This window comes from Microtus pennsylvanicus, chromosome 18 (genome assembly GCF_037038515.1).
Source record: "Microtus pennsylvanicus isolate mMicPen1 chromosome 18, mMicPen1.hap1, whole genome shotgun sequence".
Taxonomy (NCBI): Eukaryota; Metazoa; Chordata; class Mammalia; order Rodentia; family Cricetidae; genus Microtus; species Microtus pennsylvanicus.
In genome coordinates this window covers 5,093,567-5,117,595 of record NC_134596.1, presented here as the reverse complement: position 1 = coordinate 5,117,595, position 24,029 = coordinate 5,093,567, and the positions used below count along the sequence as shown (strand labels likewise).

Sequence of the window (24,029 nt, the reverse complement as noted above, 5' to 3'; positions counted from 1 at the left end):
TCTGAAGGTGTGCTCAGAGGGAGAGAGGAAGAAGAAAGTTGGCAGGGAGCTTAGCATGGAGAGAGAGCAGCTGACCAGTGTCAGTGCAGGCCTCGGGAGCAATGGAAGAAATCTAAACCAGGTGATAGGGTCTGAGCTGAGGGTGGCCAACAGCCCGCAGAGCTGCCTGTCAGTCCTGCAGAGAAACCTGGCTGGGAGTCAGAACCTGAAGCTGGAGTCCAGGTGCCCACAGATGTGGGAGTCTGCCTGCCTGCACCCCTGCCATGGCTGTCACCATGGAGACAGCCAGGGCAGTGTGCCCACAGAGTGGCAGCATGGCCCACCAGTTGGAGACCATATTCCTGGTCAAAATAAACGGCATTAAAAGGAATAGAGTGGAAAAGACAGTAAAAAGGGGTTCTATTTTCTTTTTATATGTTTTAATTATTTTTTCTTATAACAAACGTCTGTTGTGGCAATATTACAAAATAAAGGCAAGTGAAACATTTGGAAATTTGCCATACCTTTGTGTGCCTACATTTTCATATCCTCCACCCAAATGTTTGTTTGAAAAATATCCTTTTGAATTCGAACTTGGAAACCTCAAACTTGTGGCGTCTGAGAAACCTCGCGATCGTTCTAGGCAAGACGCTTAAAAATGCAGTCTCCGTGTGACATTTACGGTTGACATTGAAAAGAAATAGATGAGACTCGGAAGCAGTGGCTTCAAAATAAGCAATTACAGGATCCACTGCCCACCCTTCCCGTCTCCCTGGCTCCCCCAGCAGCCTGAGCCCTTGGCGCAGTTCCCCACTCATCCAGCAGGGGCACCATTGCACACCGTGAGCCCCTGTTTTTGCTGGTGGGGAATGGATGCTCTGCTTAGGAGGCATCCTGGCAAGGACCAGGGAGCTAGTTGCAAAGAAAGAATTCTCCGAAGGTTATAAAAGCTGAGTGTCTGGAGGGCCACCGTATGCTGGGGGACAGCAGATCTGTTCTGCATATTTTTAGGAGTATGATGTAAGCCCAACACAGAGACATAAAGAAGATCTAGGCCCACGAGATGAAGAACTTACTTTCTGACTCTCACAATGGTCCAGTCATAGAGCTGATGATTCCAGAGGAGGGAAATGAGTGTTCCATCACTGGAGGCATTCAACTATTGGAAGACAAGCCATGGAGAGGAAATTTCCACAGTGGGTGGGAGGTCTCAGTGACGTCAAAGTTCCTTTCAACTATTAAACACTTCTGTGATTCAGATATGAGTCATAGGATTCAGAGATGACTCTCCAACCAGAGATGGCCCCACTGGCTAGAAAATACCCACAGAAAGTAGGATATAATGTATAGGAACCCAGGGAGGAGCATGGTGGGGAGAAAAGAGCATGGGACTTGGCATTTGAGTCTGACTAGGCTATTTCCAGCCTCTGTGTTTATGGACGAGTCATTTAACCTTTCTGGACCTGCCACCAGCCCTTCCTCTGAAAATGGAAATAATGGCAACATGAATATGACTATGAATCTTCACAAGAAGAAATGCAACCACTCATTTGTTCACCAAGTCCATTTATGGAGTACCTACCGTGTCTCGGATACTGTCCTGGGTGCTGGGGATATGCAGGGAGATGAAACACAGTCCCTGCCTTAATGAAGGTTCACAACAAGCTCTGTGCTGAGCCAATTCTGGAAAATGGGACAGAGCCACAGCAGAGAGGTTACAGTAGGAAGCACGATGTGTTTAATTCCATCTCCTCCCCTAGAGCCGGCAAACAATGTCGAATGGAAGAGGAGATTAGTCATCTCCGTTGAAGCTGGCACCTTGCCTGCCTTATGCAATACTCGGGAAGTTGGTATCATTTACTGCCCCCATCTTACAGATGACAGGACCAAGGCCCGGGGAAGTTGGGCTTCCTTCCCAAATTCCCTTAGCTAGATGATGTTTGGCAAGGGAAGGCCCAGTCAGCTAGCCATTTCTGAGCTTGTGTCCTCACCACTACCCTGTTCTTACCTCCATCGTCTCTGGAGAGTCAGTGTTGTTTGCAGAGGGGAAAAGAGTGAAGGGTGTTTGTCCCCAGAGAGGAGTAAGGCAGTGTCACTGTGTCTGTCTCCTTCTATGTCCTACTTCTTCTAGAAAGCCCTGTCTGCCAAGGGCCAGGAAAGTATACGCCTGCTAGACACCCATGCTGCCGGGCAGATGTGGTATTGTAATAATTATTTGTCTGTTTAGGACCATGCGCTCTTTAAGGCAAGCCCCTGTCTGTCTCACTTCTGTGTCCTCCTTGCCCACCGTTTATTGAGCCATGTCTTCATTTATTCCCCATTAACTGAGCGCCTGCATCTGGCTGGCACTGCAGTAGATTCAGGAGCTTCACTAGCTGAGAGAGTGCCTACCCCACAGGACTGTATTATGTATGAAGAGTGGGCTTCAAGCCTGGAGAGATGGCTCACCTTGGAGAAGCACAGAGCATCCAGGTTCAGTTCTCAGCACCCATAAATTATCTATAACTCCAGTTGCTCCGTGAATATTGCATGCATGGAGTGCATAAACTTATATGCAAACAAGCGTCCATGCACATTAAATAAATTAATTTAAAGAAGAGAAAAAGTAGGGCCCCAGGTCTTAGACCTGACTCAGTCACTAATCAGTGAGATGCTCATTTCCCCTCCCTGGACCCTGCTATCTATAAAGTGTCAGGATTGATCTTCAGTACCATACGGAATTTTTGGATGGCTCGGTGAATTAATAGAGAGCTGGGAGACTAGCCTGGCACACAGTGGTGCTACGTAAGTGTTCACTGTAAAGGGAAGACAGGCAACAAACAAGGAGAGGGGGCGTCATGGGGCAAACAGTGGGGAAGACTATAGAAGAAGATGAAAAACTAAGCCGAGGGGCGTGGGGAAGGACTGGAAGGGAGTTTAGCATTGTGACTGTGTGGACCTGAGCCCAGTGTGGAGCAGATTGCCACAAAGGCTGGTCATCCAGATCTGCTGACTTAAATGGAAACGTGGACATAAAACAAATGGAGGTATAGAGGCCAAGAGCACTGGGGTGCTGGGCCTCTAGAAGAGTCCATAGACACTGTGAGCAATCGCATAAAGATAATAATGGTATAAGAATACAGCCCTCAGTAGTTTCTCTCCCTCCCTGCTGCCTTCCCTGCTGGGCAAGACACAGGCAGAGCGAGGGCCAGCCATGCCAGGATGACTCATTCATTCCCACACAAACTTCAGAGCAGCGGGGCATGGATCACACTCAGAGCCTCGGTCACCAAGACCCGAGCTAGCATCAGCCAGGTCATACAGACCTCTTAGATAATACTTCCTGAAGTGAAGATGTCTTTAGACATCGCCAGCAACCTAGGAAGCCCACAGCTGCCTTCAGAGCGGGTAGGCTGCTCACACCCTCCAGGGTCCTCCCACGTTTCCTCACACACTTGTGTTTGTTCTCATTTGACACAGCCGCATGCTCACGTACACACATGCGCATGCCCACACAGTCACCCAAGCACGTGGCCTGCCTCAGACTCACAGGGCCCTGTGGGGGTGGACACGTACCTTCAGAGGACACACACCTGCATATCTTCTTCCTCTTGCATGCTCAGCTCGCTCGGCTCTGCAGCTCCACCAGCCTTCATGCACCATACAAGCTCCCTGGCAACTAAAAGACACACTAGCTCTTCTCTTACTCTCTTTGGGTCTCCCCTGGGACTGCACCCTGATCTCGTGAGCATGCACAAAGATCAGAAAACACACTCCCTCCTTCTGCATCCCCTGTCCTTTCCTTGGCACTTAGTCCCTCTTGGTTTTGGAAACCAGCGGGAGGCACTTGGCGTAGACCTGGCTGCCGTCACCACTCCATGCATGCACAGACTTCCCCTCGTGAACACATTCCTTTGCACACGGTCACTTTGTTCTCTTTCACTCCCCTTGCATGCTCACTTTACTTGCTTTGCAGTCATCCAAACACATGAGTACATTCAAACCCACACCCCCTGCTCTTTAGTGTGTTGGTGTTCACATTTGCATGAAAGCAAACAATGCTACGGATGCTGGGGCCTCTGTTCCTTCCCCCAGCTAGCACTGGTATGGGCCTAGCCTCAAATCCAATAGCTTCCTCAGGGTACATGGGAGGTAGAGGATATCACGGCCAGTGATGACCAGGTTGTGCAACAGAGTGACATCATTAAGTCTTGCTTTCAGTGTCTCTAATGAGCAGACTTAGGTTGCCTCCTAAGATTTGTAGGAACTGAGGCCAGATCACAAGTGTGCTGTGGGGTAATGCTCTTGTACACTATAAAGATTTGTCATTCATATTGGCTTAATAGATGCTGATTAGCCAGTAGTCAGGCAGGAAGTATAGGCAGGGCAACCAGACTAGGGGAATTGTGGGAAGAGGAAAGGCAGAGAGTCCGTTGTAAGTCAAACACGGAGGAAGCAAGATGAGAATGCCTTACTGAGAAAAGGTACCAAACCACATGGCTAAACATAGATGAGAATTATAGATGAATTTAAGTTGTAGGAGCTAATTAGCAGTAAACCTGAGTAAGAGGCTAAACAGTTTATAATTGATATAAGCCTCTGTTTATTTAGGATTGAATGGTTGTGGGACTGGGTGGGACAGAAACTTCCAGTTACACAGTGAGGCCTCTAATGATATACCACCTCCTGTTGAACCTTGTACTGCAAAGACCCTTGTGTGTATGCATGTGGGCACATCACTCTGTATAAGCAATCATGGTCCACAGTTCGCCCCAATCAGTATGGAGCCTCAGAAAGAAGCTCCTGAAGGAAAAACCTTGCAAGCATCAGGTTATGATGAAAGCAAATTCTGAAGCCCTCATTATTAGAGTAACACTTGAGAAGAGGACATGAACACTAGGTAGGTGCATGGGTACCTCTCCTGGGCATTGTGAATTATTTCCCTGTGAGAATTGGCATGGCCAAGTGAGAGGAAATTCAAGCCCCATGTCTAAGAATGTCATTGCTCTTGAGACCTGGGTACTCCAGAGGCCATTTATGTATGACTAGAGTCATGATAGTCCTGGATACCCTGAGGGTTAAGTGAGTGACATTCACCTGGGTTCATACAAGGCTTCAAGTATACACTGAAGGCCTAAAACTGGTCCTTTTGGTAAGAACAGAGATGACTTCTTGGGCTGGTGGCTATGAACCCTACTTCCATCTTTTATCTTGGTATCTTGAAGGTGGGCCCCAGTCCAGCACTAAATACAGTGCTCGGTGTGTCTGTTCACCAGTGTTCAGTGGATTCTCCCGAGCCAGGGATGAGGACACAATCTCAACAAGAAGCAATTGCTTATCCTGGGTGCTACTTTATGGAGTAAAGTAGGTGGAGGCCTGTACTAACAAAGGCTTGATTATCCTCACATCCAGTGACCCCATCTGACCAGCTGAAGGGCCATAGCTCTTGCAGCATCCCCATCACGCCTCTTAAGAGACTTTGTGCTAGAAGCCGATGGACTGTTGAAAATGCCCTTTGACCAACTCAAATTTATGGAGCATCCACTCAATCCCAACATGTCCCAGATTAGTGGTATAGTGCTGAGCAGAGCAGATGTATACTCCTCTCCTCTCAGAGAACACAGGAAACCAGGGAAGGCTTATGTGCAGGCCTAGAGACAAGAACCGAGAAAGGCTCCCTGAACCCATGCTAGAGGATGAGTAGGTCCCTACTCAAGTCTCCAGGGGCCTCTATCAAGCACTGTAAGAAGATAGGTAACCTCAGAAGGAGATTTAACTTCCATCTGCTAAACCCTGTCCTTACTGAGCATCCAAGTCCGGTGCCCGGTACTGGTGCTAACTGTCCTGGGAGCAGGTGCAGGAACCCTAGTGGGCAACCAGAGAGAAGGCGGACTAAATGTGGCATATGGCTGAGGTGTTGCTGATGCCTGTCCACAAGCACAGCACACATTCTGCATGTCTTTCTCTTTCTGTGGTACGGGGATAGAACTCGTGGCCAATGTGCACACTGGGTCAGCACTGAGCTATACATGTAGCCGCCATTCTTATTTCTTTACCAGACTGGTGCTCCTGTTTTCTTTTCTTTTTTATACATTTTTTATTGATATTTATTGAGCTCTATATTTTTCTCTGCTCCCCTCCCTGCCTCTCCTCTCCCCCTTCAACCCTCCCCCAAGGTCCCCATGCTCCCAGTTTACTCAGGAGATCTTGTCTTTTTCTACTTTCTACTTCCCATGTAGATTAGATCTATGTAACTTTTAGTGTCCTCATTGTTGTCTAAGTTTTCTGGGATTGTGGTTTGTAGGCTGGCTTTCTTTTATGTTTAAAAACCACCTGTGAGTGAGTACATGTGATAATTGTTTTTCTGTGTCTGGGTTACCTCACTCAAAAGAATGTGTTCTAGCTCCATCCATTTTCCTGCAAAATTCAAGATGTCATTATTTTTTCCTGCTGTGTAGTACTCCATTGTGTAAATATACCACTTTTTTTTTATCCATTCTTCGGTCGAGGGGCATTTAGGTTGTTTCCACATTCTGGCTATGACAAACAAAGCTGCTATGAACATAGTTGAGCACATGTCGTTGTGGCACAATTGAGCATCCTTTGGATATATACCCAAAAGTGGTATTCCTGGGTCTTGAGTAGGTTGTTTTCTAATTTCCTGAGAAATGCTCCTGTTTCATTTAGGATTATTAACGCATTTAGAGATGTTTACACTGACTGATAATTTGAGTCTTTAGACCATTATAGAGAAACAAAACACTGTTAGGAGGTACTAAGATACTAGTAGAGTAACATTTTGTGGAGAGGCCCTGGCCAGGTATCCACTAGTCAACAGTGGTAGAGTTTAACTAGTCTCTGGCACCAAGACAGAAATGCGAACAGGAACCCATGTCGCTGGGCCTAGAAGTGCTTAGGGGAGGTAGACAGACCTGGGTTTATGTTTTAGCTCTGCCACCAACTGGCACTATGGCCTTAGGTAAATCATCTGTTTTGACCTCAAAATTCTATTCTCTAAAATGCAGATGGTGGTGTAAGATCTTCACAGAGGCCATGATAATGAGTTAATAGACTGAAAGTTTTATTGCACGGCATTCAGGCAATGGTAGCCGACAATGATGGTGATCATTCCAGAGTATGGAGCATAAACAGAAAAATTCTTGCATTATTTTGAGCCTGCTCCAAGGCCCGATTGTCAAGTTCTGGGCAGTCCTTCGGCAATATAGCTATAGCTCTACCATAACTCCCCACTACAGGCCTGGGATCTCACAGAGCCAGCCGAGCCTCTGGAGAGGAGCACTGTCTGCTTGTAAAGTCAGGTAGGAAAGGGGCCAGCACTGGTGGGAAGAGAATCTCGGTCCGTTTCCCTTCACTGAGGTGGACACAGCTGTGATACTGTAGGAAGGTACCTGGATGTGCAGGGACCCTGAAAAGAGAGTCTCTGCAGCAGCTGTCTCCACAGTGGTTGATGCCAAAGGCCACTGAGATAGATGACAATGCATCACATTCCTAGACATGTGGGAACAGACACTCTCCTTTTCCTTTGCTTTGTCCATTCTCGAGCTGCCCTAGCTCTCATTATATTCTGTACACCTTCTTAAGGTATGTCCTTACAACGTCACCCTGTGCTCCCGCTCATGCTTCTCAGACCTCAGTGTCTGCTTGGTCAGCTTTATTTACCTCCTCATGAACAGTCTCGAAACTCAGGAGCTTCCAACAAAGCATCTTACCTGCTCATGAGCTACAGACCAGGCAGGGTGTTCTTCTGACTGGGCTGTGTTCACCTGCCTAAGGTCTGGGAAACAACATCCATGAAAGCTTTCCTTATGCATCTGGGGCCTCTTAGACTTCTCAGATAGCAGCTGACTTCTGACTTTCTAAGATGGGAGGGAAACAGAAGCTTCAGGCTTCCTATGCCTCAGAAAAGAAACTATAGTATTTGTTTGATTTGTTGGTCAAAGCTAACCACAGTCTCAGCCCAGATTCAAGCAGAGAAAGAAGCATGATGCCTCCTGATAGGATCCAGGAATCTGCATCGCCTTCATCTGTCATAACATCCTTTATCAGTCTCCGTTCCTCTTACATTCATTCTCTTCTACTTCTTTCTCCTATTTCATGTCCCATTGTTTTTCTAAGCCTTTCCTATTTCAGCTACTCACCTGTACATATCTCAAGTCCTTGGCTCTTCTCCCTACTTGCAAAGAGCATGGCTGAGTGCAGGCTTCTCCCCAGCATCTGTAAGGTCACTGTGTTTTAAATTATTATCAAAATAATTTAAAGTTGGAAATAAATTTTGAAATAAAATATCTTGTGCCCTTCTACCTAAACAAATATTCATCTCTAAGGAGTATGACAGCCAGGTTCATACTTAGGAGTTAAGCCAGACTAGAATTGTGACTCCTTGGCATTCTGCATGGAGATACGAGGTTTAGAGAAAACCAGTACCAGCCTACCTGGCTCCATCCAACTGCAAGGATGCTCACATGCACTTATGTGCATAGGCACTCTGCTCCACACTTCTGATCTCCAAACATACCTTCTGCAAATGACAAGTGCACGCAGCAGTGTGTTGTGCATCAGAAAACAGAAAAAGAGAACCCCATGCTGCAAACCAGGCTCAGGCCAGTATGCACAGAGAACCTTTGGATTTGTGTATAAACAGTGAAATGTCTTTTGGGGTCCATCTACTCCTCACCTCTGAGAAGGATGCCCAGTAAAAGAGTAGAGAAGAGCCCTTCAGATGTAAGTCCAGACCAAGGCCATTTTCCTGGTGTAATGACAGCGCTGAGCATGTGTGCCCTGGTGTTGGGCATCACTCTCGAGGCTAGACTAGGACAAGCCTGCATGCCATCCCAGCCCTCGGGTCACTCTCCTGCACTGGAAATGGGGAAATCAGTCTCCCCATAGCAGTCGTGAGGCCACAGTTGCTGGTCTGTGCATGGAGCTTGTAAAGCAGAATCTACTGAGTTGTCTATTTGTTTTCTAATTGTTGGATTCAGGCCTGGATTTGAACCTGAGCTCTTCCTTTTAGAGCTTGGGATTCTGCACAAATCATTTTACAACTCTAAGTGTCTGTCAGCCCCACTCAGGCTGTGGCTGACTATGACTGTTGAGAACGATTGTCTTTTTGCCAAATCCCAATTGGCTATCACCTTGATTAATGCAGACTGTTTCTGGGGCAACAAGATAGATGGACAGATAAAGGTACCTGCTGCCAAAGCTCATGACCTAAGTTCAATCCCTGGGAACTACATGGTAGAGAGACCCACCATGCAAGGTGCTATCCTCTGACTTCCACATTTATGCCATGAGGAACATACATTCCAAAAAAAAGGAATTAATTAAAAATCCAATTTTTTAAAAGACTATTTCCCCATCATAAAAAAGGCCATTTGGGAATGTGCTTCTTATGTCTACCCAACACAGTGGCACCCTCTGCCAGCATGTGCAGCCCACACTCAGCAGCAAGGTGCACCGTAGCCATGCCCAGCCTCTCAGGCCCACCATGATACAATGTGAATCCAGCCTGTTGTGGGAGCCTGCGGTCTCAGAGAGGAATAAGGCTGCTCGCGTTAGGCAAATGCTGTTGTCCAAGTTACCAAAAACTTGATAGCATCCCATTGTGTTTTTCATTCAAGAGCCCAGGGATGATTTAAAGGACTTGTGGTTCTAGCCCAGCCTCTCAGAACATCTCAAAATGTTGACCCTTGTACAAGGTCTCAAAACCTACCTGAGGCTACACATGTACTTTATCTAAGTTCACCCACAGGTTGCCAGCATGCCTCATCTCCCTGCAGCCTGATGGTCTCGGTTCCTCTCCACAGCTACCTAGTCAGAAAGCTGGTACCCCCCCCCCAATGTGGGTGATTCCAGAGAGTGTGCCATGCAGGAGGGGGCTCCCCACATGAAGTCACAATCTCTTCTAACCTGATCTTACAAGTGATATGCCTTCGCTTCTGCTATGTGCTTTTGGCCACAGAGCCTACCATGGTTACCATGTGGGAAGGCCTGCATATATGGTGATGAGTGCCAGGAGGCAGGGTCGTTGGAGGGCAACTTGGGGCTTGTCTACTGGATTGCTTAAAAGTTGAATAATTAAATTTGAAAAGCTTTTAATAAAGCTTGATATAGCTATCACCCTCCATCCAGCTTCATTTTCAGCACGCAGACTACTTCAGCATGCTTCCTCCTTAGTGTCTTTCAGTGTTCAGTTTGCAAGTTAAGTTCTATATAGTACATATGGGCTATGTGTGTCATCGTCTTAAAATTTTAATATAAAATGTCTGTGTTTTAACATAGTCAAATCCTCATAATCCACAGTCTTAGGATGTGCCAATGAGCTGTAGGGGGGAAAGCCCACTAACCAAACCAGAAAACCAGCAAAAAGGACATCATAATGAAACCAGTGCCTTTCTCACTGCGGCAGGACCATGAAAGACTTGATTTTTCTTTATTCTTTGATGGAAAGGTGGTCTCTGCATTTTCTAAATCATTTTTACGCAAAATGGTTGAGCATTCCAAAATGCTAATGAAACAGTAGCTGTAGGTGGTAGGGACACCCCTACCCCTGTTTGTTCTATGGACAGACCCTCCCAAACCTGGGCTGACCCAAACCCATGATTATTAATGGGAACTGACCAATCAATCTGTAGAGACAGATGACCACAAAACATGAAGTTCTGTTTCCTTGTAGAAAATCAACAAAATGAACCAGAGGTCACATTGATGAGGCCACCCAGGAAAAGGGAGGCTCAAAGGCTGTTTGACAATCATCTGTGCTACAACCAAAACCAGGACTCTTTCCTACTGAGGGGTGTTGATTCCCAGCGGGATCTCTCTCCAGCTCTTTCAGGAGCCAGACAAAGGGCCACAGGCATCTGTTCTGTCTTTCTCTTCAGACACTAGACAATTTCTAATTTGGGGGCTTCGTTTCTGGTTTCCTTAGAGGTGGAGAAGGCATTGAAGTTTTCAGTCATGGTCAGCCATGTTTGTCAGTGTCTGCCGTCAGCGCATCTTAGAGGTCTACACGAGGCTCCAGTCTGGCTTCCTGAACTTGCTTCCTTTTCTCTCTGCTGTGCCCTTCTATACGGAGGTCGTGTGTTTAACGTTCATTCTTGTTTCTGCTCTTGCTAAATAATGTCAAAATTTCATATTCTTTATTTTTAATAGTGTATATTTTATATTTGGTCTTTGACTTACAATGGTTGGAATTAAAGGTTGTCTTGACTTGAAGATGAAGGTGCAACAAACAGTAGAAACAGAGCTTTAAAGAAGAAAGCAAAGTGAGCAAGCCAATAAGAAGCAATAAACCAATGTCAGTCTGTCAGGATAGCCCCATAGAGCAACTGAGAACCCTGCTTCAGCTTCTGCCTCCAGGTTCCTGCCTTGGCTTCCTCCATAAAGGAGTGGAAGCTGTAAGATGAATAGACCCTTTCCTCCTCGGGTTGCTTTTGGGTGTGGCGCTTATCGCAGTACCAGAAGGCAAACCAGAATACTCGGGGACTATGTAAAAATTTCCTTGGGCTTTGCACCTTGGATCACACCCTCGGGTTTCACACCAGTTCCAGCAGAGAACCTGGAGGCAGGAGTTGCTGGTGGAGATACACGGGAGCCAGAGCTTGCCAGACCTTTCCTACTGACCGTGGCCAGGACTTTTGTTCTTTATTTCAAGATCAAAGAGAAGCCCTTGAATTAAGCTAAGCCGTGGGCTCAGGATTTCTCTTTAAGCAGAGGGATCTTAAAAGCTGAGCAGGCCCTTACAGACACTGCTCTAACTTCATGCAAGGCCTAGAGAGGCAATGGGATGCCCGGGGCCACAAGCCTGACACAGAACCCTCGACCCTACCACCTGGAGAATGTGAGAATGAGTCTCCTGGGAGCCAATGGCCATCTGATCATCTGATGGTGGCAGTTCCTGGAATTTGTCAACCCAGCTATCTGGGGTGAGGGTGGGGTGCGGCGTGGATAGTTTTTACTCCCCTCCTGCCAGCTGGACTGTCTTTAATGACTTCTGAGGTCATTAGCACAAACTGCTAAAGAACTCCAAGCTAGGACTCGGCCTACCACTGCCTTGGGCTTGGGCCCCAGTCCTTCAGGATACTCCATATCGCACTTGTGAAACCTGTCTGCTGTCTCATTCATGAGAGAGCTAATGAGAGAATTTAGGGATGACCCTCTGAACCAGGGTGTTGCGGTGCATGGGGCCGGTAACCCCAGCACTCAGGAGATAAGGCAGGAGGATCAGGAGTTCAAGGTCATTCTCAGCAATATATTGAGTTTCAAGGCCAGCCATAGGCTATCGAAGACCCTGTCTCAAAAATAAAACAAAACAGCTGTTATCCACTGAACCTCCATTTCTTCATGAGAGAAACGAGATGAAAAGAGAAGCTCTCATCCTCCACGTGTCTCCGTGCTTTGGCCTCCGGCACTGAGGGCTCCCGAGGGTCGTTGATGTCTGTTCCTTTGTTTCTCGGTGTGGTGGCTGGGGCAGAGGATGTACGACCCATCGACTCTCCTTGGTGCTTTTCACCCTTCTACTGTGGAGCCTGCACCGCAGAGAAGCACGGGGCTGTCAGCCTTTGTGAGCAGCCGCAAAGCTGTCTGCAGTTCCGCGCAGAGCAGTGCCTTTCTATCCCATCCCAGGCGTACTTGAGTTGCATTTTGTTTTGAGAGCTTGTTAGCATTCTGGATTTAATTAACTGGCAGAGACAAAGCCCCACTGTTTCCCTCACCCCGAGTCCATGTCCGTTCTACCTACCCGCTGACCCCAGTTCTCAGCTGGTGGGGTGCTCATTGTCCTCCTGGAGGCTCAGCTCTCTCATGAAAAGGAGGTCCTTGCCACCGCCTGCCTCCCCACCCCACCTCTCGCCCACCTCACCTCTTAGCTCTGGCTACGGTTTATTGGGTATTCATGATCTACCAGGCCCCGGGCTAAGCATTTGTGTGTTTTTAGATCATGGTATCCTAAAAGTCCTATGAGATAGGATTTGTAGATCCATTTCCTAGAAGAGAACTAGGTTCAAATTGTCACTTAGCCACAGCGCTTATCCAGGGTCACGTGTAGTAAATGACAAAACTGGGCCTCAAACCTCAATCTGTGTAGGATTCTAAATGGTCGGACTGCTGGCCACTCCAAAAGGCTGCCTGCCTAGAAGGCAGAACTACTTCAGGTTCCTGGAGGTCTGCCTACCCTGAGTTTCCACATACAGTTCTCCTCAGGCCCCCCTTCCAGAGAGTATACTCTCCTGTGTCTGAAAACAGCGGTCAGCTCACACACCCCCTGCAGACTAAGCAGTGGGCACCCTTGACTTCCAGAACCCTCCCCACTGCCTTGGCCCTAGCCCTCCCTTTAAAAGTCTTCCTAACCAGAAAAGCCCACCCACTGAGTGTGGCTGATTCTGTCCAGCTGCAAAGGCATAGCCCCCACCCTGCCTCTGTGTCAGGAAGGAGAGGCCAAAGCAGCAGCAGTCTAGGGTAGGCAACAGACACAGGATGGGAGGGCAGACGCACCACGCCTCCTGAGACTGTGTCCTGACCCTTCCACCCATGGTGGTGGCTTTGAGCAAGGCACTTACTCTCGAATGTCTCCCTGTCTTCTGAACTGTAAAAGAACAGTCCCGTTACCTCTGTCATGCAGTCATTCGAGGACTGGCTGAATCAGTGCTTGTAAAGAGGTCGCTGAAGCCTCTCTCCACCAGGCAGCCAAATTTCATACAAGAAGCCAGCAAACATTATGTGGGCTTTACATTCCCAGCCTGACAACCCTATGTGTGACATCCCTTCTGCCTGGGGTGGAGTCACAGGCTCCACCTATTACTGAAAGGTCTGTCGAGGGACTTAAACTCTTGTCTAAACAACCACGGAGAGGTTTCACACCTTGCCCAAGCCACTGGGGCTGAGACTGGTAAGCACTTGCATCCTAGTTCAGAACCTTCTGCCCAAATCCGTTTTCTTCTGCTACTGCGTCCTGCCTGCCTGGAGAAACAGGGAGATGAATCAGCTGTGGGTGTTGGCTGAGGAGATGGTTCACTCAGGAAAGGGCTTGTCATGTAAGCACAGAGACTCGAGTTGGGATCCCTAGCATCCAAAAAGACAATTTAAAAAAGTATGGCATCATGCGCTTGTCATCCACGCCCCCACCCAGGAGACAGCGACAGGAGGATTCACAGAGCTCACTGGCCGGCCAGTCTAGTCTAAATGGTGAGACCCTGCCTCAAAAAATAAAAGTCGGCAGTAAGTGCCTGAGGGACGCCAGAGATCGACGTCTGGCCTCTGCACGCAATGCACACACAGATGCAGGTCCCGCCGTCAGCCAGCTTACCATCCAGGATAGACTTCTCCTTCCCCAGGCTCTTTCTCTCATCCCGCTGTACCTTCTGTGACTCTCTTTGTCTTGGTGTGCACTGGCTAGCAGGACTGATGGGGCCGAGGTGTGGTGGGGAGCCAATACACATCCCCACAAAGCTACATCTACTGCCCATTGCCTTTGCAGAGAGGAGCCAAATTTTTTTTCACCAGGATCCGTGGTGCTCCTAGAACCCTGCTGGCCTGCACTGTGATACATGAGTGCATACACACACACGCACACGCACACACACACACGAGTGACTCTATTTCCCGGGTTGTTAGGAGGGTTGAGAGTCAATACTCATAAAGCTCTGGAGCTGCACCGGTGTGTGGTAAACAGTCTTTATCCAGAAGTTCAGCTTGGTGCTCTATCTGCAGTCCCAGCATTCAGGAAGTGGAGGCAGGGAGGTCAAGAGTTGCAGACCGTCCTTGGCCAGCTTGGACTATAGGAGATGCTATCTTGAGGGTGGAGGGGGACTCTGTTTGCTCATAATGCTTGGGACAGCAGCCAACCCCTATGCTCTGCGAGCTTGGGCAAGGCATGTTTCCCTCAGTCTTTTTCGTTTGTTTGTTTTGGTTTGGTTTTTCGAAACAGGGTTTCTCTGTGGCTTTGGAGCCTGTCCTGGAACTCACTCCGTAGACCAGGCCGGCCTCAAACTCACAGAGATCCACCTGCCTCTGCTTCCTGAGTGCAAGGATTAAAGTCGTGCACCACCACTGCCCAGCTCCCTCAGCCTTTTCAAAGAAATCATCAGGCTGAGCCGAATATCCCTGCCTCAAATTCTCAGGTTCTGACATTCAATGGCTTTGGAAGGCCGTGGTCAGGCAGGCATGGTCAGTAGCTGGCAGGCTTGGCCGGGAGGTCACCCTTGGCCACTCTGAGAAGGAAGAAAAGCTGAATGGAATCGTCTCCCTCCTCTCATAATCAGGAGCAGGCTAAGCCAGGCTTCAGCTCCAGTTATGGTGGGCTGAGGGGCTGAGGCTGAGAGCAGGCGGATGAGTCACCAGGGAGCCTCCGTGGTTCTGGAGCTCCAACCAGCCCCTGGGCAGAGAAACTGCAAGGCTTAATGGTGTGGTTTGAGAGCTGGGGTACAACAGAGGGATAAGCGTGTCCTCGCATGCCCTGGATGGCATCCGAAAGCCATTTGCCTCCACGTTTTACCCGGGAAGCTTTGGCCGGGGTTACTGATTCTGCCTCTCAGTCCCTCTTCCCCTCCCTCAACACCACTCAGCATCCCAGGATCCATCTGCCAGATGTCAGGTGCAGAAGCTGCACCATCAGCCCAGGACAGCTGTTTAGGATTCAAGGTCCCACATATATACCCCTCCCTCTTCAGTCTCCAGGCTCTCTGCCTGTGCTGCAGTGACCCTTTCTTAAGAAGTCATACGGCAAAAAGAAACCATCCATTGGTGTCAGGAAGCCCAGGGTTTAAATCTCAGGTCTGCATTTACTTGGGAACGATGCTTGGGTTCTCAAAGCCTACATTTCCTTACCTGGAAAAAATCCCTTTCACCCAACTCAAGAGGGAAGCCTATCAAGAGCCTTCCAGGAAACCGCCTGTAAGCAAGCAACCTCTGCATGGGGGGTTCCATGCGTGGCAAAGCAGCTACCTTACTGGGAACTACTGAAGAGCTAACTAACCCTCGACGCAAGCACCTCTGCCTCTCACCGACAAATGGGGTTCATGATGACGCCTGCGATAGGGGCCAATGCAACTACTCTAGGAACTGCGCGTCTAGCAGCCCAGTGAGGCGATGTCCTTTCCCAGAGCATGGGAGTGAGTGAAAGGGAGGGCAGGACACTAAGAAGTGACATCATTAGCCGGGCGGTGGTGGATCTCTGTGAGTTCAAGGTCAGCCTGGTCTACGTAAGAAGAAGAAGTAGCATCATCTCTAGAAGAAGGACAAGAGGATAATGGGCCAGAGCTCTGGCACCTTCACCAGCTGGACTGCTTCTTTACTGCTAAATTCCCAGAACCTGGCCCAGTGCTTGGCAAAGTAGGTACATGCAGATCCTTACTGCATGACAGGGAAGCAAATCCTGTGATCCCCGTCCTTGTCATGTACTTGGTGGTAAATAAGGGTGCACTGGGTTCACATACAAGTGAGCAGACGCCAACATCAGGGATGTGATCCAGCTCAGTTCTCCATATCTGTGATTTCTACCACTTCCTATCAGGGATCCCCATTGGAGATCAGGGCTTCTTAATTGGAGGTCATGGAACCCCCTCCAGATTATATGCGTAGTACGGTGTGTGTTCGGCAGTGTATCTAACCTGATTTTAAAAATGTCCAATTTCTGACTAGGAAATACTTTTTTAAGATTTACTTATTTTATTTTATGCGTATGGGTATTTTGCCTGTATGCACAAATATATGCACCACATGCATGTCTGGTGCAGTGGATCCTTGGAACTGGATCCAACTGGACAGTTGTGAGCTGCCATGTGAGTGCTGGGGATTGAACCTGGGTCCCCTAGAGAAGCAGCCACTGCTCTTAACCACTGAGCCATCACTCCAACTCCCACGAAACAACTCTTTAATTGTAAAAAGTTTCTGGGGGTTTTTGTTTTTTGTTTTGGTTTTGGTTTTAATTTTTTGATATGGGTTTCTCTGTATAACAAGTCTGATTATCCTGGAACTTGCCTTATAGACCATCAGGCTGGCCTCGAACTCACAGAGATCCACCTGCTTCTGCCTCCTGAGTGCTGCTACCGCCCAGGATTCGATTTTATTTTCTATTTTATGTGTGTGTATTAACATTCATTTGTGTGGTGCTTGCAGAGGCCAAAAGTAGGTATCAGATCCTCTGCAGCTAGAATTATAGGTCGTTGCTGAAATGATCTGGGGCGAGCAAGAAGAGAACACAAGAGATGAACAAACCCGCTTAGGAGTTTATTAGAAGGGGAAAGTGCACACAGGCCTGGGAATGGTTTACAGAGAGAGAACAGAGATGGTGCGTCCAGCTTTTAAAGGCTGCCTAGCACATGCGCACAGGGGGAAGATGTGACCATGTCACACGCTGATGACAGGCGACCGGGAAGTGCAGCCTTATGGGTGACTGAATAATTACAGTTGTGAGTCTCTTCATGTAGGTGCTGGGAACTGGACTCTGGTCCTCTGAAAGAGTCATGAGTGCTTTTAGTCACTGAGCCATCTTTCTGGTCCCTAATTCTTTTTAATTGTCATATTATCAGAATTATCATGTGTGTGTGTGTGTATGAGAGAGAGAGAGAGAGAGAGAGAGAGAGAGAGAGAGAGAGAGAGATTGGGAGGGTCACACATGCCATGACACACGTGAAGACCGGAGGACAACTCCATCAAATTGATTCTCTCCTTCCACCTTTATGTAGGTTCCAGGGATCAAACTCAGGTCACCAGGTTGTGTGACAAAAACATTGACCCACCGAGTCATCGAGCTGGCCAAAAAAAAAAAATGGTTTTAAATAACTCAGCTCGGGGGCTGGAGAGATGGCTCAGTGGTTAAGAGCACTGCCTGCTCTTCCAAAGGTCCTGAGTTCAATTCCCAGCAACCACATGGTGGCTCACAACCATCTGTAAAGAGGTCTGGTGCCCTCTTCTGGCCTTCAGGCATACACACAGAATATTGTATACATAATAAATAAATAACTATTAAAAAAAATACCTGTTTTAAAAAAATAAATAAATAAATAACTCAGCTCTGAAAGATGTATATCTTCCTGGCGCCTAGTGAATTTCTTCATTTGCTTCATCAGAACCCCAGAGATTTTTTTTTCTTTAAATGCAGAGAATTGGGCAGAGCTATATAGCTCAGTTCGCAGAATGCCTACCTAGACGGCACAAAGCCTTGGGCATGTTCCCCGTCGCCATGTAAAATCAGGTGCCATGGTGCATATCTACCATCCCAGCACGTGAGAGGTAGAAGCAAGAGAATTAGAAGTTCAAGTTTATCCTCAGCCACATGGTAAGTTTGCAGCCAGCCTGTAATACATGGGACCCGTCTCAAGAAAAAAAAAAATGTGTGCAAAGTTTCCACGTTTGTCTCTGAGACATTGATTCAGGGCGCCATCAGCCTGTGGTGCCCCCTCACCCACACCACATACATGCAATTAGTCTGCCATCTCCTGTGTGCAGATGTAATGTGCATAGGTTCTCAGAGGGGCTGGCTTGCCTTCTGAGCGGCTGCTACACTGGGCAGCTCTCACAGAGCTGTGTGAACTGACTACCTCTGCCTCATACCCTTCTGAGTGGGACAGGTGGAGTCAGGGCCTGAAACTTGAGAGTATCAACTAGGACTCATAACATCTGAACTCAGAGCTTTTATCTCCTTTAAAGAATATCTTTATAAGCCAGGTGGTAGCGGCGCATGCCTTTAATCCCAGCACTCGGGAGGCAGAGGCAGGCGGATCTCTGTGAGTTCGAGGCCAGCCTGGTCTATAAGAGTTAGTTCTAGGACAGGCTCCAAAGCTACAGAGAAACACTGTCTTGAAAAAAATAAACAACAACAACAAAAAGAATATCTTTATTGCTGCAAAAAATATATCAAATATACGTATATAGTGAATATGCACGTGTATGTGTGTATGTATATTTTTTCAGAAAATTTAAGATGTATAAATAAAATCACCTCTCCTCCCACCATCCCTCCCCCCACCCCATGACTGACATGGTGGCACACAGCTTTGATCTAAGTACTTAGGAGGCAGAGGCAAATGAATCTCTATGAGTTCAAGACCAGCCTAGTCTACTTACAGAGTTCTAGGCCAGCAGGGTTACACAGCGGTACCCTTTCTCAATAAATAAATAAAAGCTGCTGTTAACACCTGGCTTGCTTGATTTCCACTTAGCAGGCACGTCTATGAAACGTCCCCTGTGTGTCAGAGCCCCGCACCGCTGACTCGCTGGCACTACCACCCCCCTTTGTCTCCACCGTGCACCGTCTTCTCCTAAGCACATTTATATTTGTCTCAAACTTTAAAGCCAATAAGATCATACTCTGTCATAGCCTCGCCTTTCACACTCGAAATTTCCAAACGTTCTTTCCATGCCATTAAATATTCATCCACAGACTCACAATATAATGGTTGCATGACACTGTATCGCAGGCAGATTTCATGCTTCTCAGACTGGAGCACATGTAACCCTGAGGGCAAAGCCACAAGATAAATGTCACCCATCTTCCCGAAGCACAAATTTGATTCAAAACTTTGGGAGGGAAAAAACATTCAGTATCAAATGATTTCAGATAATCCATAGGGTAGGTTAGAGAAAACCCATAATTTTTAAAAGAAAGCAGCAAAGACCCAATCTGTGTGAACTCCATAGCTTATCTATTGAATTGCCCTCTGAGGTTACAAACAGGCAAGAACAAAATTCCAGCTCAGGTCCCCTGTGTGTATGCATAGGGAAATGCCCAGGGAAGAGAAAAGGGGACTCAAGATCTGCGGCTTAAGCTGAGGCAGAAGAGCCAGGGGCCTGGCCTGCACCCCTCTACCATCCTGACATGACACCACCTGTCAATGTGTACATGGGGGCCTTGCCCCTGAGAACACACACACACACACACCAGGGTGGAAGTCGGCTTCCCACACAGTCCAGCTTCTAGCAGCAGCTTTTCCTTTCACCCAGCATCAAGCTGAACTTAGTGCTCACTAGCTATACCATCATGATGACCTGCCCTCCTCCTTCCATCTTGCACACTCATTTCTTCTGTGCACATTTCTTCTGTGCACATTGGCTCACCTGTGCACATTCATTTGTTCTGGTATTTCCCATGAAGCTAGAAGCCCTTCGTTCCAGAGCAAGAATTATATCAGGTGTCTGTAAAGTGTCAGGAATCATACAGTGTTTTATCTGTAGTATCTAAAGCCTTCATAGCGTCTTTGCAAAGTATATATCACGCCCCCCCCCAGCCCCCACTGAATAAAAGAAGAGGAGAAGGCGTAGGCACCAGGCAGGGTGGCGCATGCCTTTAATCCCAGCACTTGAGAGGCAGAGACAGACTGATCTCTGAGTTCAGGGTCAGCCAGAGCTACACTTGTCTCAAGCATACACACAAACAAAAGGAACAGGGCAAAATAGTATCGCTGCTCATCAGGCGCTCAGCCAGTCAATATGTATCAAAACCTGCAAACCAGCAAACATGTGTTGCTCCCTAGAATACTGATACCATGCTGCTTTCAGGGACTTGTAGGTGAACAGAGACAGTGACATTCTACAAACCTTAGTGACTGTTGTATATCCAGAGTCCCATGAGACTGCCTCAGAGAGAACCCACCTGAAGAGTAGGCCACTTGGTGGGGGGGGTCACGACCTCTTAGCACTCTGTCCCTCATCTCCCCTTTGTAAATTGGAGGGAGTGATGGCTGTGCTGACTTCCTAGGGATCCTGTGAGCGATCGGTGAATTAATGTGTGTCAGCATTCAGAGCAGAGCTGTGCCAAGGTATCTTGCTGTGGATGGTAGTATGAAGGAGTGGCATGGGTAATGGGGCAGAATCTCGTTCCAGTGACATTTCTTTGGTAACTGCAGATGAATAGGGGTTTCCTTGGTGACATATACAGAGGCAGGGGTCACGGAGTGTTGTAGGTAGAGGGAATGATAGGCAAAGTACAGCATCACCTCACTTGGGAAGCTACAGGGGGTGTGGCTAAAACACAGTATCCACACGGGGAAACCATCCGGGTTCACAGCGGTCAGCAAGGGGCCCGTGATTGGGCTGGAGAGATGGCTCAGTGGTTAAGAGCATTGCCTGTTCTTCCAAAGGTCCTGAGTTCAATTCCCAGCAACCACATGGTGGCTCACAGCCATCTGTAAAGAGGTCTGTGCCCTCTTCTGGCCTGCAGACATGCACACAGGCAGAATAAATAAATAATTTAAAAAAAAAAAAAAGGGGCCCGTGATTTTAACAAGGCTTCTCCAGCTTCTTGCATAGCCTGGCTGATCGAAGTCTGGTGAGACGCTCCGTAAATGTCGAGTGAATGACTGACCATGTGCACAGCTGTGTTGGCTCCACCTGCTTCTACTGTCACCCAACCAGAAAGCAAGTCCACAGCCCCGGGCATAGTGATGTATACACATCCATTTTGTCAGGCTCTTTCTTCTGGGCGGTATACTGAGCTAAGTTTGGGTGGAAATCTCCCACACCATATCAAGAGGCTCAGATCTAAGCCAGCAAGTTAGAGGTGAAACTCAGAATCGTCACCATGGGATCAGGACTGGGACCCAGGCAGAGGCACTCGGAGACAGTGACACACAGGATGCAGGGGCTCTGGAAAGCTCAGTTAGAAAACCAGGGGTGGGCTGAAGATGTAGCTCGATTGGTAAAGCATTGTGTTGCTTGCGCCCAGCCCTGGGCTTGATCCCCAGCACCAACCACACAAGCAAAGTATGGTGATGCACACCTGTAATCACAACACTCCAGAGGTGGGGGTGGGAATTGGGAGGTCAAGATCAAGATCATCCTCAGCTACATAGTGAATTCGAGGTTTCATGATACCCTGCCTCAAAAAAAAAACAGGAAAGAAAGAAAAAGATGGGGCCAAAGGATGGATAACTTTGCAAGCCTGACAGCCTGAACCCACAGAGAAAAACTGAACGTGGTGTCTTGCATATGTAATGCCAGCATTTCTAAGGAGAGATGGGAGAAAGAAACAGAAGAACCAGCCGGCAGTTCCTGCAGCACAGCAAGCAAAACAAGAGAGACTCTGCCTCGAAAGTTAGCCTTTGACCAACACACTCACACGTACACTCTCGATAAATGATGCTTCTTTTAGAGAAAGACTGGGGGATGGAACGAGGGCTCTGAGCACTTGCTACTCTCGCAGAGGACTCGGGTTTAGTTCCCAGCACCCCTGTCGGGCAGCTCACAACCCTCTGTAACTCTAGCTCCAGGGGATCCCATGCCTCTGGCTTCGTTGGGTATCTGCACTCACATGTATGCACCCACATTCAGACACGTCCAACTAGGCAAAATTAAAAATAATCATTTTCTTAAGAGGGAAAGACTAATATTGAACCCAACCCCCATCTCTCAGATGTGGAAACTCAGGTTCAAAGAACAAGTGCCCTAGGCCGTGACAACTGCAGTCATATTAGAGCTGAACCTGATATCCATTCTTCACAACCAAAGATAGCCAATATCTATTCTTATCACCAAAATTTTCTTCCACACGGCCCCGACTTTCCTTTCCCAGTTTGTGGGGGGGTCTCACAGTGGGGAAGATGCATAGCCATAATCACCCAGGGTTCAGTCTTCCAGCCCCACTTGGGGCACTTATTACAAAAGACAAAACTCTGGAGAGCAGGCGTGGGCGGGTTGCTCAGGGTCATGGCCTGCTTATGCCGTATTCTTTTCTATTCCCCCTTGCTTTTTTAATTGAGTTTGAGGTAGTTGTTTTTGTTTCCTAAAGAAATGGAAAAGAATGAAGCTGCGTAAATACAACGGTATTAACTCTGAAAACCCCCTGCCATCTTAACTCCCTTACTGCAGAAATAAAAGAGAAATAATTTGTCCACCCACACGTAGCTCTTTCTGACGAAGGTAGGTGAATATTGCTTTGCTAATCGAGGGTGACTGCTGGAAGTGGAGCCTCGCTGCCTGAGCCGGGATTGAGAGGAAGCCACGGCAGCAGGAGAAGGTGCAGACCTTCATAGGCTAGCTGGCAGTTCTGTGCTCAGACAGCCCAGAGTTACCAACCCCTCCTGTCCCATCCTCCGCAGGTCTCCCCCAGCTGGTAGAGATGGAACCACTGGACGAGGCTGAAGGGCTCCCCAGCAAGCAGAGGGAGATGCCACCACCCCCGCCACCCTCACCGCCCTCTGAGCCAGCTCAGAAGCTGCCACCTCAAGACTCCGGGAGCCACTCCCTCACTGTCAGAAGCAGCCTGTGCCTGTTCGCTGCCTCTCAGTTCCTGGTAAGGATGTCACTGGCCTCACTAGGGCCTGAAGAGAGGGTGGGTTGAGGGACAGCCTTCTACTTCTTCCTTAGATGGCTGCCTGGGGAAGCTGAGGGACGAGGGTCTTTCTGGTGTCCCTCAGTTACTCCAAGTCTTCTGACTGGAGTGAGGGGAAGGCTGGAGTTCTGAGCTACAGTCTCAGGAACGAAGCTCCTTAGGTCCTGTCAACCCTTATCCCTAACTAAGAAGACAGGATTCCCAGTCCCTGAGCTCCTGCTCCTATGGGGTTCCTCCTGAAGACTTCTCACCTAAGGAGGCCTTCCTGGAAGATCTCTCTTCTGTGTGTGCCTCTGGGGTCTCCTGTGGGAAGGGCTCAGTCACCTATGATTAGCTTTTCTCCCGAAGAGTGCTGGGGCCTCCCCTGGGTACACGGCCCTTCCCTCCGCTGCCCAGTCTGAGAGGCTCGGGAGCTTGCTGGGGGCCCAGGCTGGGGCTGAAGGTGAGCTCTGCAGGGCAATATAGGGGCAAAGGGCCGCAGCTCTGCACTCAGTCTGCTCCCCTGACTGCCCCAGCTCGCCTGTGGGGTGCTCTGGCTCAGTGGCCATGGCCACTCCTGGCTGCAGAATACCACAGACCTCATCTCCTCCTCGCTCACCCTGTTGAACCATCTGGGACCTGTGGTGAGTAAACTCTGGGGACCCCTAGGACAGTGGGATAAAGTGGGGATAAGCTTGGGCTTCCCATCCCTCCCTCACAACATCTGGCTGGGGCATCTCTGGGTTGAAGAACCCAAAAGCCATCTGCATGCATCCCACTCAGACCCAGGATGCGTTTTCTTTTGAAATAG

General features: G+C 48.3%; 1 protein-coding gene across 6 annotated transcripts in view; it reads left to right on the top strand.

Moving 5' to 3' along the window:
• The window catches only part of Ptpn5 (protein tyrosine phosphatase non-receptor type 5), a 58,546-nt gene that overhangs the window by 21,646 nt on the left and 12,871 nt on the right, over positions 1-24,029 (top strand). For all 6 annotated transcript variants that reach the window (XM_075952250.1, XM_075952248.1, XM_075952251.1 and 3 more), the window contains 2 exons: positions 23,007-23,200; positions 23,755-23,862. In XM_075952250.1, coding sequence (XP_075808365.1) covers positions 23,007-23,200; positions 23,755-23,862 — 302 coding nt within the window. The remainder of the gene's footprint in view (positions 1-23,006; positions 23,201-23,754; positions 23,863-24,029) is intronic.